The 15,165-nt window shown below is 37.9% G+C and overlaps 1 protein-coding gene and 1 pseudogene across 1 annotated transcript in view; both read left to right on the forward strand.

Annotated features, from left to right (window-relative positions):
* Positions 1 to 15,165, forward strand: part of LOC126266966 (structural maintenance of chromosomes protein 1A-like) — a 346,151-nt gene that overhangs the window by 244,356 nt on the left and 86,630 nt on the right. Inside the window, exons 17-18 of the mRNA XM_049971693.1 lie at positions 1,099 to 1,280; positions 14,344 to 14,466. Of these exons, the coding sequence (XP_049827650.1) occupies positions 1,099 to 1,280; positions 14,344 to 14,466 (305 nt within the window). The remainder of the gene's footprint in view (positions 1 to 1,098; positions 1,281 to 14,343; positions 14,467 to 15,165) is intronic.
* Positions 11,944 to 12,061, forward strand: LOC126268306 (5S ribosomal RNA; annotated as a pseudogene).

A 15,165-nucleotide genomic window follows, 5' to 3' on the forward strand; every position in this document is an offset into this window, starting at 1 on the left:
CCAGCAGAGTTTTTTCAGTTTCCCTTAAATCAAGACAACCTTCAAAGTTCAATGCCCAGGCATGGTAAGAGAAATCAAAGTGGCACTGAAATAATTTCTGTAAAAGGTCTTCCAGGGCACCTTCCAAGATGGAAAATTTGTTCACAGAAGCATGTCAACACCTATATTTCCTGTTCCAAAAACCTTAAATTGTTTGAGGTGAGGTCTTCAGTAATTTTTTTTCTCAAATTTGTGCTCATAACTCTTTATACAAACCCAGCATTCCACACAGGATTTCCAAATATTGCACGAGTTGTATGAATTTGTTACAGACATAGAAATATGGTACATATCATGAAAATCTACCTGTTTAAATTGACGGGGGTGACTGCTATCAGCTGCAGCAGCACTTTAAGCAGAATCAGTGGCAATGAACAAAAACATGTACCGGACTGGGATTCGAACCTAGGATTTCTTGCTTACTAGGCAGGTGGGGTAATCAAAGTGCCATCTGGGACACAGTGTTATCGCAACTGCATGGACTACCTTGGTATGCTTTAAGACCAATCCGCACTCTCACTAAATGCCATCTATCCACAGTCCTTGTCTTTTACACTCCTGCCCGCTACTTAGAGATTCCCACAACAGGTCGGACATATTTGTGCATTTGCACTAAAGAAAGTGGATCCATTGCCCAATCAGGCTTATGAATTATTTGAATGCTTGGTACCTGTTCCTTTGGAAGAACAGACACCACGCAGATCCAGCAGTTGGAAATGCTGTATGTAATGTCCCGCTGCAGCTGACAGCAGTCATCCCCCTTCAATTTACATACAGTGTTTCACAGGTGCGGGGTATGTGTGGTGTCTGTTGTTTTGAAGGAACAGGTACTATGCATTCAAATAAATCTATACATGTTTGTGATATATAGGTTAGTTATTTTATATGTACAACTTGCTTACATACGTAGATAAGGGAGTTGTTGTGGATGCTGACTGTATGCAGTGGAATGTCGACAAGGAAAGGTTTCTATTTAAAATATTGTGTACAAAAAGAAATGTAATTTTACACTTGCAATTTCCGAATATCATGTAAGATAAAATTTTTATATTGATTCAGACAAAATAGACATGTGGACGAAAATAGTGAGGGAAAAGCAAGATATGTATGAGGATCTGCAAAAGGAAGAGGAAAGGTTGAGTATTGAGTTAGCAGCCCACAATGATGATACAGCTACTCTGGACAGAAAAATAAAAGAAGCAGAAGCAAGAGAAGAAATCATCTCAGAAAAAATTAAACAGGTAATTTTTTTTATTTATGTAATATTCCTGGAATTTTTATCTCCTTATATTATTAAGACGGTGACATATTTACACTTCCTGCTTCCCAATAAAATGCAAAAACTTGCAGATATTCTGTGCATTTGCATTAAAATCTGCATTTCATTTTTGTTTGGGGCTTTGGCATTAAGTGCTGTGGGATACATAAAATTTATAATATGGATCTCTTTTGTGTATTGACGTCCTGTGTTAAAACTGGTTTCCATTGTGATATGAGTAAAATTTTATATTGTTTCTGGGTATGAATGGTTAATATGAATGATTCAAACATTATACTAGAAGAAATGTGATCACTGACGGAATCCAGGAGAGAAATGCATTATTGTATCAGCACTATGTTACAGTGCCAGTATTGCTAACCAACATACAGGGTATTACACCTGACTTTGCGACTTCATATATTACCGAAATGGAACAATGTGAATAATGCAGTTGGCCAGGGATGCCACTACATCATGGGCTTAAACACTGTGCCAGAATACATAATCCATAAAGGTCAATAAACACCACTTTCAACACAAAGTTAAGTTTTTTATTGAACAGAACATCTATGCCTTTTCTGCAGAAATGAAAACTGGAGGTACAACTTGGTGATAAGACATGGTTCTAGTGCCTTAAACACAGTTATTACTAACATATAGCCCCCAGAAATTTAGAGGTTGTACATGACATCCAGCATGGAGAATTCACTTACAAATAACTAGTAACATCATGTCCGATAAACCTATTTAACCTCAACAGATGTTCAAAGTGCCCACCATTTGTATCAGTGCACCTGTGGAGACAATGTACAATTGAGCGTTACAGAGATTGTAGTGTTTCTGCACACAGTGGTAATACATTTTTGTGTACCCTCTGCTGTCGTTGGGGGTTCATGGTACACACACTCTTTCAACTACACACCAGAGAAAGTAGTCTTATGGAATCAAGTCGGGGGATCTGGCTGGCCAGTTCACAGGACATCCCTGTCCAATCCACCAGTTTGGAAACATTGTATCCACAACTTCCCTGGGAACACTTTTGTAGTGTGTGGGGCATCCTTCAAGCTGGAACCACATTGGTAGATGTGTTTCCAATCCCACAACCTCCATGAGAAGGGGTAGAGTGTCTTGCAGATACTATGCATATTGCTTTCAGGTTAATGTTCCGCGATAAAAATGGGGGCCTACAATATAGGTACCAGTTGTGCTGTACCAAACATTGACACCCCACTGTCGTTAAAGAGCTGCCACACAGAGCAAGTAGGGATTTTGCATGGATTGGTAGTGTGTGTTCCACAGATTCACATGAGCATGATTTGTGAATGAAGCTTCATCTGTAAACACCATATGATGTAGGAAGTCAGGATAACCTTGCAACCAGTGAAGCGCAAAATGACAGAATTCAATGCGGAATACAAAGTCATTCCCACACAGTTCATGCTGGAGTGAGATACAACATGGATGAAATGCATGGCTGTGCAAAATTCTCCACACATTACTATGACTTATCTCAGAACCGTGTGCAATCTGTCGTAGTCTTGCCTCAGGACTGTGCACTACAGCAACCAAAACAGGAATTTTGTTGTTGTTGTTGTTACCTGTTGTGTTTGTACGTTGACAGTTTCTGGATGCCTAGCTGCCTTTTTCTGTGAGATTTGTACAGATATTGGAAATTGTGTGATGTGAATGAGGCTGTTGATGTCAGTAGCATTCACTGTACATTGGTACAATAGTGGTTGCATTTCTGTGATATTCACCATAAATAAACATCATGTCTAGTTTTTCCTCATTACTGGAGACTGGCATATAGATGAGATGACCACAAATTTCGCAAAAACAGGGAAAGTACCATTCAAAATGTATGTGCGCCACATTGTATTTTTCTGTTTGACCATGATGGCAGTACAGCAGGTCCAAACAGGATACACTAGTAGATTGAACAGTGTAGGTAGAGTGTGTCTATTGTTAGTGGTCTGTTTACCAGGCTGCAGGACAGTGCAGGCATCCCTTGCCCTGCCCATTATAGTAGAAACCGTGGCACCATTGTCATCCTTTAAAGGCTAATATTTTAGAATGTATGAGGCTTATATCATTGAAACCAAGTATACCATAATTAATTATACTTCTAGTTTTCATTTCTGTAGAAAAAACATAAATGTTCCTTATAAAAAACCCGACTTTGTGTGGAAAGGGTGTTCTTGAATCTCTTTTTTCCGGTAATATGTGAGGTAGAAGAATTAGATGCAACACTAGTGTCCCCTATATAAATCAAATTTTCAGCATCTGCTTCATTCCATGGGCTATTTAAAAGTGGCTCAAATTTTTTTGTTTGGTGGTCCAGTCAGGACAAAAACTTGTCTCAGTGTTATTTTATTTGACAGAAGTCTTTTTTAAGTAACAACCCAAAACCAAAATAAAATCACAAGAAAAAATGCAGATAATTTGATCTCTTAATTCCATTACTATACTCTGTGGCTGTGGTTCCCATCTTTTATGAAACCATTATCCCCAAACAAAGACATCTAGAAACCAATGCCCCTACAAGGTTTGGCATGTAACTAAAATTTAGAGTGGAGAAAAACATTCTTTATCCTATTTTTTAAATTACAGAGAAATGCAAACATTTCATCAATGTTCAACAAATGGAACATGTTTTTGTAGGTGCTATATTAAAGAACCGATTGAACTTTGAACACAATTTACAATGTGCACTGGCTGACAAGGTAAAGGCCTCAGACACAGCCAACCGATTCAGTTCAAATTTGGCAGATCGTTTGTGTACCCCTGTCCATTTTCATGAAAATCACCCCTAAAGGTTATGATGAGCAATCAACCCAAAATTGGTGAGACCGATAGATAATTGTAAACAAAGCACTTTTTATCATCAGGTATGAGGTCCGCAAACACATAGTTTTCCAGGAATCAAGGAAAGAAACTTTTACAGCCGCTGCTTATGTTCCCACATGGCAAACACTTCTCAGCAAGAGCGCAAATAGTGCAAGGGGTCAAGGTAACTGGCTGGGATGCGGAGAACCCATTTTCAAATCTCGAGGAAACTGTACAGCTTTCATTTCTTTAAATTTCAGTTTTTCGTATCAGAATTCACAGTGATAGGAGTGTTAATAAGGTACACAACTCAACACGAAATAATGATAGTAGTAAGACAGCCAAACTAATTTTCCAAACGACGTGGATTAGTAAACAACTACTCTTTTAAGCCTTGTCACATGAAAACCTACATCTACATCTACATCTACATCTACATCTACATCCATACTCCGCAAGCCACCTGACGGTGTGTGGCGGAGGGTACCCTGAGTACCTCTATCGGTTCTCCCTTCTATTCCAGTCTCGTATTGTACGTGGAAAGAAGGATTGTCGGTATGCTTCTGTGTGGGCTCTAATCTCTCTGATTTTATCCTCATGGTCTCTTCGCGAGATATACGTAGGAGGGAGCAATATACTGCTTGACTCTTCGATGAAGGTATGTTCTCGAAACTTTAACAAAAGCCTGTACCGAGCTACTGAGCGTCTCTCCTGCAGAGTCCTGCTTTCGCGATTACTAAATGATCCTGTAACGAAGCGCACTGCTCTCCGTTGGATCTTCTCTATCTCTTCTGTCAACCCTATCTGGTGCGGATCCCACACTGCTGAGCAGTATTCAAGCAGTGGGCGAACAAGTGTACTGTAACCTACTTCCTTTGTTGTTGGATTGCATTTCCTTAGGATTCTTCCAATGAATCTCAGTCTGGCATCTGCTTTACCGACGATCAACTTTATATGATCATTCCATTTTAAATGTGCTGTGAGTTCCTCACGAGGGACCATAGATAGTCACCCACGTGACGTGGTTTACAGCGAGACACGGGACAGAATGCACTCGGAGAGAGTTATGTTGTCCTGGTTGCCTGTTAGTCATATCATACTTGTGAATCTCGAAGAGTGAGGGTGTTCAGCACGAACCTTATGGAAGCCAAAGAGTTGTTTTCTGTGGTTAGGCTGTCAGGAACCTCAAGGATATGTGTAATGATTTTTCATTGTTAATCCACCGAATAAAATATGTTTTGTGAAAGAATACAGTGATGTTCCATAAATAACATATGACTTGTACAGTATGTAGTTTGTAGTAATTATCTTCTCTGTTTATGCCATAGTAACTAGTTATTGTTTGTTGTGTCATATCTTTCAGTTGCTTAATCTGAATAATGGAGGATGTATATGTTTCTACCAGCACTGAAATACATAGTTGGGAGCCTGTCTCAGACGACGGAAAGCAGGAAGTTACCGATGCTGTGTTTTAGTTTGTAAAAGTGTTGCAAGACAGATGTATTATCAATGCACTACTGGAAGAAGGCAGTTCTATTTCTTAGTGTTCCAGAGTGATAGGAGTGGCTATCATCGATCAATTTTTGGAGCTGACGAACAAAATTACTTTTGTTGGTACTGAATAACTATACCATGAAGGCGAAGCAGAAGATGATTCAGTGGAAGATATCATGACTAGTGAATTGCAAAATGGTCATAAAACTTTGGAAATGTCCACGTTGCAAGCAGTCTGTGTTTCATCTGTTCTTGATGAGTATTATGAACCGGTCACTAAATGATTGAACTATGGCACTAGACCCCTTGAAGTAAAAGTAGAGGCGATAGTGCTAGCCAGGAATCATCCAAATTGCGACCTACAAACACTGCAAAAGAATGGAGCAGCAACAGCCTTGAAAAGGGAAAAGGACCTAAAACTGTGGGAAAATGATATCATTAAAGGAGGGGCAAGATACGACAAATACCAGGCGATAAATAAGTGTACATATGAACAATTTGTTGAATTCTGTTGTCATAACGAGAATGTAACAAGAAGAACACTCCAGGAGTGGGCTGCAGGTGCAGGGCTCCAATATACGACCAACAAGGATATTAAATTTGTTGCATCATTATCTTTGGCAAGGAATTTCAAAAAAGAATATAAAATTCGTCAACAGCACATTACTAAATACATCTCCTGTAAGGCGGTAGAAAATATAGAAGATACACAGAAAGTGGCGGCTCTTTTCAGCATGCAAACGGCATCGCTTGTGACTGGATTTAATTGTCATTATGTGATCAACACCGATCAAATAGGATGTAAGAATTGGGTGAACATTCAACGCATGTAATCGCATAAGGGAGAAAAATGAACCCTTGTCACAGTTGGTAGTAAAAAAGACTAACACATTCGTACAAGGCACAATAGGCTACCACAGCCTCTGGAAAAGGGTTGCCTAAGGTTTTCCTGTGTTTACAAGAAACGAATGTTACATTTGATCATCGGGTTATAGAAGAGGTCAGTTGCTTAAGCAAGTCATTGAAAAATGTTTACATTACTTGCTCCAAATCCCGGAAATTGACAAATGTGATTTACAGAACATTTATTGAGAATGTTTAACGAGCATATGTTGCTGATAACAAGTTTTGTCTAATATTGGACTCCTGGGGAGGACAGACTAACCCTCTAATGTGTGACACCGTGTGTATTGATGACAAAGGTCAACCGATGTGCACACTAAAGTAACTGCACACCTGTGTGTCAGCCGCGTGATATTTATTTCTATCGCCAGGTTAAAAACTTTATTTACAGGCTTCAGAATTGCAGTGTGCTTTTGGAAACCCAGTGGGAATTGCACAACCTCATGGATGCATTAACTAATCACAACATAATTCATAACCAACTTTCAGCACCGATTTTCCAGGCAGTGATATTGTATGCATGGAATGCATCAAAATTAATTACTGAAAAAGACATTGTTTTAAATGTAAACCAAGTTTGTTTTCTGCCTTAACTCTTCAGAAGGGACAGTGTAGCTGTTGAAATATTGAATTCATTAGATGTTTTTGGTGCCGTGAGTATATTTGTTTCGGATGTTTTTATGACAAGTACCATCCATCTAGTTGTTCGAAAAAAAGTGAGGAGATGTAACAGTGGCTGGAAGAGCCATTATAATGTGAACAGGAGTAACATTTTACTTGTTTATCATCCCAGTAGGTTTGAGAAATTTATGTTTCTACCTTTTTATCATTTGTTATTAATTTACTTACCTTATTAACCCTCGTATATCTATCAATTGAGATATGGCAAAATATGAATGAGAAGAATAACATACACTAGGATTCCTTGAGATTGGAACACGGGTTCATCGCTTCGCAGCCAGTTACCTTGGCTTTTGCGCTATCACCAACAAGGCATAAAAGTTTAATTCTCAGTAATTCGCAGTGTTTAGGAAATTCGTTTTCCAACTTTAGTATATTATTATTCCGTGTTGAGTTGCGTACCTTACTAACCCTTCTACCCCTAAGAATATTGATACGAAAACTACAATTTAAAAAAATGAAACCGTTACTGTTTCCTCCAGATTCGAACACGAGTTCTCCATGTCCCAGCTAATTACCTCTGCCATTGCACTATCGGCACTCTCACCAAAAAGCGTTTACCACGTGAATACAGAAGTGGCAGTTGCAAAAGTTTTCTTTCCTCGATTTCTGGGAAAGTGTGCGTTTGAGGACCCCATACATATTGAGTGCTCTATTTACAATTATCTATCAATCCTGCAAATTTTGGTTCGATTGCTCGTCATAACCTTTAGGGGTGATTTTATCAAAAACGGGAGGGTGTGGAGCCAAAATATCTTATAGTCCTTTGTTTTAGCTTGTACAAAGGTGACCTGCCAAATCTGAGCCGAATTGTTTGGATGTGTCTAAGGCCTTCTCCTTGTGAGACCAGAAATGATTAACTCAATGAGATAGGCGGTACTGGTTATTTCTATGAACCTTTTTTTATATTCAGTTTGGTCTCAGCCAATGCACATTGTAAATTGTGTTCCAAGTTCAGTCAGTTATTTACTTTCATTTTCATTTTCATTGCCACCATCAGTTGCAAATCTAGTTTCACACCTATAAGTTGTGGAGAAAGGGATCAATATTCTTAATGATTTTTCTTATAATAATGTAAACTCATCTCCAATCTTTCTTCAACATGTTGGTTGTACTGTTTTAAAGTAATGTGTTTTCAGTGTGTTATCTGCAGACAGTTTTTCAATGTATCTGCAGGCAGTCCCAGTAATTCTGCTTTGGCTGGAACTTCACTTTCTGAAAATATTTCTTCATTCACTGAAAACAGTTTTAAAAGTGAGGCATTTACTAGTTGATTCTCCATTTTAGGAAAGTATTGACAAAATTTATTGTTGTATAATTATGACTAAGTTTTATTAACTGATGAACCCCAAGCCAAAATTGATCAGTTTCAAGCGGATATAAACACAATAAACAAAAATATAAGGTTCACAATGGAGAAAGAACATGAAAACCAAATAAAATTCTTAGATATAATCACAAAAAAAAAAAAACAAACAGCATAAATTTTGAAATTTACAGTAAACCTACAACAGACAGACACTGTCATATATCAGACTTCAAATCACCTACACTCAGAAACAGTCAGCAGTCAGTGAGATGCTTCATAGACTCAATGTAATACCACTCAGCACAGAAAACTCACAGAAAGAACTAGACAACAAACTGGACATCGTCACACAAATAGGGACAAATGGTGGGTCCAAAAGCAATCTAATCACAAAGTTAAACAAAAAAATTAAACAACAAGTACAGTCTATAAACTTGACACATACCCAGCCATAAACAACCGAACAACAAAACACCACACAAACTAGCCCACCCAGCAACAGAACAACAACAACACAAAGACTACCTGAAAATGAGAAATAAGATTCTAGATGGTACACAATGACCTACAAGCACAAATTCACACATAAAAACAAAAACATTTTCATAGGACAAGGCATTCAAAACCGACAGTTCAGTCCAAAAGAATATACCAGACATCTACCAGAAAGCAGAAATATACCAACCTACAATGCAACAAGTGGTGGAAGATATGGAAGACAAACCAGCAGAACATCCAACACGTGGTGCAAAGAACATATTAGAGCATGGAAATATGGGATATGCCCTCAACTTTTGTGGAACATTTGTGACAAAATAGAATAAATAACGAAAGACAACTCCTAACCTTACAAGAAAAAATAGAATAAATAATGAAAGACGCCTCCTAACCTTACAAGAAAATTATGACATATTCAAAGCAAAGGCTGAAAGGAAGATCACTACTAAATGACCAAGTGAATATGACTAACTACTGCGGCAGTTAAATTGCTATACTTTGAAAGCAGTGACCAAAAAGAAAAGTGCAAACTGACAACCAGTTTGCCACATGAGAGGAAGCTGCCTGGGTTAAAAATAATGAATAGATGCTGAACTGCGAGTACTTCTTGGCTTAAAAATAATGAATTATATGCTGATTTGTAAGTACTTCTCCATTTTATTACAAAAATCCTCAATGAACTGTTTTAAATCTGTATCCTAGTGCAAACAATAACCTGTTATGTGTGGATGAAAAGAATCATGTAGTATTTCGGGACACCCACTACAGATTACTTTGTAACTAATGCAAAACACATCTGGGTGAACAAGATAAATAAAAAAGACTTCATGTGTAGTATGCAAAACGTGTTTCTCTTTTGAACTACTGTAATTTATTATTGATTTACTTCATGTATGAAAGAGTATTTTTCACTGCTGGCATAGAGCATCACTTTCAGTTCTGGGAACATTGAATTTTTTTGAATTTCAGCCCTGTGTTGGTAAATCTCCAATCTGCAAAGAAAACTGGCAACTTTGTCTTGTACTGTGAAAATTATACCTTATTTCCTAGCAAGTCATTGTGAAGTGTGCTTCTACAAATAAAATCACAAGGCGTAGCACTTCGGAGATAAATATATTATGTATTATTATGGCATATAAGTCTGCTCATTTCCAGAAACAAAGTGGTTTCTTGTTGAAGCTTGAGCACTCTATGCAACACCTTACCTCATCTTCACTACATGAGTAGGTACATTTAACAAATCAGTTGCAAGTGTTTTCATTGCCAAAGCGTAATGGCATATAATGCAATGGCTGAATGTTGCATTTGGAGCAAGTCCTTTCACCAGTGTGTGGAATCTAGAGCGAACCCTAAAATGGGAGGTGCTCAGGTGCTCTGCCTGTACATACACCTACTAACTTCAATCAGTGCACCTGCACCCCCCCCCCCCCCCCCCCCTCCCACAGTATTCTTCACTGCCAGTGATTGCAAGAACAAGTATTATTGTTTCAGGTCATCATTTTTTTGTTTTCAACAATAGACAGGCAGCTGGAAACAGTACACAACGTTGGTCGATTCATCTATAAATATACAGTTTTATGCACCTGTCATTTATTGATTTTTCCACTATCAAGTTCAGTGGTTCACACCATCATTTTCAGGTGGAGAATTGTTTAGTTACACATCTAGTGGCAAAAAGTCTTGATCTTACTTTATTGAGTACCATGTCCAAAATTTTTGAACTCATGTCCCCAACGTGACTTCTAATTTTGTTGTTAATTGTTGGCTGAGATGCACTATCTTCTCCTCTTTTACACATGTTGCTCTTAGAACTGGCTTCACCATGTTTAGTAATGAAGGGCTGATGGATCCTGTCCTATTTTATGAGATGTTTTGGTTTCAGTGACTTGAAGAGTGATTTGATATGAAGCTACAAGACTAGCTTCAGTTGACTGCAAAATGTAGCCTTTTCAATGCACACATTAATGTATGAGTGCAGCTTATTTGCATTTGAAGAATTCAGTGTATTTTCCAGTGAGCTCTACTCATATTCTATGCTGGTAGCAATTTACTGCATGAACACACTCAGGCTAGTATTAGGTCACCCCCTACACCCTCAGGTGTCATGGCTTCTAAAAGAAGGAAGAAGTGTTTAAAGTTCAAGTACTTAAGAGCCAGAAACTTACTATAATGCATTAAAAAAAAGTATAGAAAATTATAACATTATTAATCAAGAACATAATGCTACTGACATTTACTGTCTTGTTTAAGTTTGGGTTTATGTCTTGTTTGAAACTGAATTAATGCAATTTATATCTTGACATGCACATATTGCCACAATTTATTATAAAGCACCTTCAGTAGTCTGGATTATATATGTATTTACATGGTGCTTGAGCCATTTATTGAGATGTGCATGGATCTAATTCAAAATCATCAACACAGTATTGCTATACTGTCTTGATCATAAGTTTAACATGAATGTCAACATTGTGCCTTGAGTCCCTGACATTGCATCTTGAATCTGATGACTGTGGGACAGTATTTCATGAGTGTCTCAAATACTACTCAAAATAGGAAACACCAAGCAGCAAGTGATTATCTCACAGTGCCCGAATACAGTGTGATAGTTCACAAGGTTGCTCATAGTTCATAAGCAGCTTTTTGTTGCAGCTGCTGTGATCCTGTGACTGCTTGTATTCATATTATGACAATGTGTTCTCATTAAGTATGTAGTCAAAATTCAAAGAATCTAAACAACATAGACAAAAGCAGATGTTATTGGACCCTAAGGATAATAATCGTCCCATAAAAAAATAATAATAAAAAAAATTGGAAATAGATCATGAATGGTATTGGCTGTATTCAATATTCATGGTTCAGATACAACAAATCTTCAGAGTCTTTGAATACATTTGATAAAACGTTTTTGGACCATCTCTTCTTGTAAGCAGGCAATGGCCTTGCCGCAGTGGATATACCGGTTCCCGTCAGATCATCGAAGTGAAGCGCTGTCGGGCGTGGCCGGCACTTGGATGGGTCACCATCCAGGACGCCATGTGCTGTTGCCATTTTTCGGGGTGCATTCAGCCTTGTGATGCTAATTGAGAAGCTACTCGACCGAATAGTAGCAGCTCCGGTCAAAGAAAACCATCATAACGACCGGGAGCACAGTGTGCTGACCACACGCCCCTCCTATCCGCATCCTCATCTGAGGATGACACGGCAGTCGGATGGTCCCGATGGGCCACTTGTGGCCTGATGACGGAGTGAGTGCTTCTTCTTGTAAGCAAGCAGTTGACTGGAAAGACTGCTTCCACTGCACATTGTCCTAAATTTTATTTTTCATGTTACCCACCGACAGTAGAGTTTTCCTTTCTATTTAAATGACAGTACAGTACAATAAATGTGGCACTTGCAATCGTGACTTACTCAGGCTGTGACCTTGCATGCATTCCAACTGAAACCACTTTGTGCGATTCAGCTCTGCATGTCACAGTGCAGTCCTGTCCAAACTGACTGCGTATAAATGCTCTGCTTCTTTTGATGTACTCACAATTGGCTGAATATACTCAACATGGCACACCTGTTATGGATATGTCTTAACATATGTAAATATTAATTGTTTGGACACTTATACATAAGACAAATCTCAACAGGCAAGAAAGGTATGTAAAAGTTAATTCAATACATTGCTGCTGCAGATGCAGCAATATATAACACAAACTGCACCAGCTGAAAAGTAGCAGCATTACTCATAAACATTACTGTATTTGTGATCTTAAAGAAGGAAACAGACATAGGTACAATGCTCTTGAATTGTAAAAATGGAGGATGGAAAGGGATTCACTAATTTCTCTCAGGGGATTGATCTACTTGACACTGTAACTAAGGACAGAATAGGCTTCAAAAATCTCTTGCAGATGACTGCAGCTGATTTCGAAAGACTGCTAAGAGATGTTGTATTGCATTGTATTGTATTTTCTTTGGTCCTGTTGTCTACAAAGCAGCTTATGCAGAAGACATTGGACAAGTCAAGTTATAAATATACAGCTGAAAGTCATTTCTAGGCATATGTATTTAAGGTTACAATAATACACTTTATACATAAGTATTTATATAACACACTTCATAAATTTAGGGAGATGAATGTCAAAAAAAGACAATTTCAGACTGCCAGTTTCTCTTTCCCTTACATTAGTTATCACACTTCACACTCAAAATTCAGTGCTAATTTATCAGATGATGGACAGTGCATTACTAAACTTCTAAATCATAATAAATATGACCACTGATGAATAGACAGTCACACATCATCAAACTGTGATGTGAGACTGTAAGAGGGAGAAGACTCCAATGTTTTACCGATTAGTTCCCCTGCAATCATTTTAGAATGATTTGGGGGGGGGGGGGGGGGATATGTGAATCTAAGTTTTTCGATTTTTAATTTTTAATGCAAAATTGCTTACAACGAAGAATTGGTGCAATGATTGTGCATAGTGAACCAGTACATACTAAGTTTACAAGAGGAGTGCTGTTACGGACAACACATCTGTGTCATATGTGTTCAGGAGGCAGTTTGGCAAGCACAAGTGTCGTGATAAAATGGGATAGGCAGACAGTGATAAGTAGCACAAGTTGTAGATTTTAAATCTGTCGTTGCTTGATTGCAAGGAAAGCCACTCACCATACTGTGGTGATAGTGGATATTTTCTCTTTTCATGTTAATGATGCCATTTAAACACAATAAATTTCAAAGATTTCTGTAAGGATTGTTTTCACTGTAAATTCCCTCTACTTCACAAGTTTGCAACCACTCCATGTCCATATTTGAGATCATAGACCTGTGTTTGTGACGTCGAGTCTGCTCTGAAAAAGACTGCGTGAAGCACTTGCGGAACTCAGTTCTTCCCGTACTGTGAAGTAATTTTTAGAGTGTAACTGTGTACGTCATTTATGTTGATCTTATTTTGATTACTATTCAGAGTGGCATCACAACTATGAAAAAGAAAAACGTCTAGTCTGCTCTGAAAAAGCCTGCGTGAAGCACTTGCGGAACTCAGTTCTTCCCGTACTGTGAAGTAATTTTTAGAGTGTAACTGTGTACGTCATTTATGTTGATCTTATTTTGATTACTGTTCAGAGTGGCATCACAACTATGAAAAAGAAAAACATATTTATGTTCAATAGTTAAAAAAACGGCAATGCTATAAAGTAGCAGTTTTTTACCCAACCGTTGGTATTTGAATAGGTCACATTTAGAATGAAGAAAGAAACTCCTTTCTACATTCACATTCCTTAATTACAGTCCATTTTCAGTATGAGGTTGCATAGAGTGTTTTCAATTTTGCAGATAGAGAAGAGAATCAGTACCAGAGATCATGAGAAGTGGATGTTGTCAACAACTATGGAAGTTCTTGAAACAAATTTGAAGCAGCAGCACCAATGGCATATAAAATATTTGTTCGAGAGCAAAGTATGTCTATAACAGTATTTGCTAAATATTTTAATGATAAAATTTACTTAGTTATAAAAAGTTTGTAGATAGACAATAAATGTGATACAAGCATTATGCCACTCATAAAAGTTGCCAAAATACCAAGTAGCTAAGTGCTCTCATTGTCAAATACGAGATCAGTATAGTTTGGGCAATTTGTGCTCCATTGTAAGCAATAGTTAGTTTCTCAGTGCATCTCAATTTTTATGATGTCATACCACTTGAACTATATGTCATACAAAGATATAAGTCTACAAGTACATTCAGTGGTTTATGTAGATAGTGTCTGCAAAACATGTTGTGAATAGCTATTTCTAAAGAAGTAATAAATAAAATAGAAAGAAACTTCCACATGGGAAAAATATATTAAAAACAAAGATTCCAAAACTTACCAAGCGGGATAGCGCCGGTAGACAGGCACAATAAAATAACACACAAACACACACAAAATTTCTAGCTTTCGCAACCAATGGTTGCTTCTTCAGGAAAGAGGGAAGGAGAGTGAAAGACGCAATAATGTGGGTTTTAAGGGAGAGGGTAAGGAGACATTCCAATCCCGGGAGCGGATATAGGTATATACTCGTGCACACACACACACACACACGCGCGAGTATATACCTATCCTCTTTTCTGGAGCGAATACCTAGGCTGTAGGGAAGGGAGCGTTTGATGTGGAAT

Source organism: Schistocerca gregaria, chromosome 4 (assembly GCF_023897955.1).
Source record: "Schistocerca gregaria isolate iqSchGreg1 chromosome 4, iqSchGreg1.2, whole genome shotgun sequence".
Lineage (NCBI taxonomy): Eukaryota > Metazoa > Arthropoda > Insecta > Orthoptera > Acrididae > Schistocerca > Schistocerca gregaria.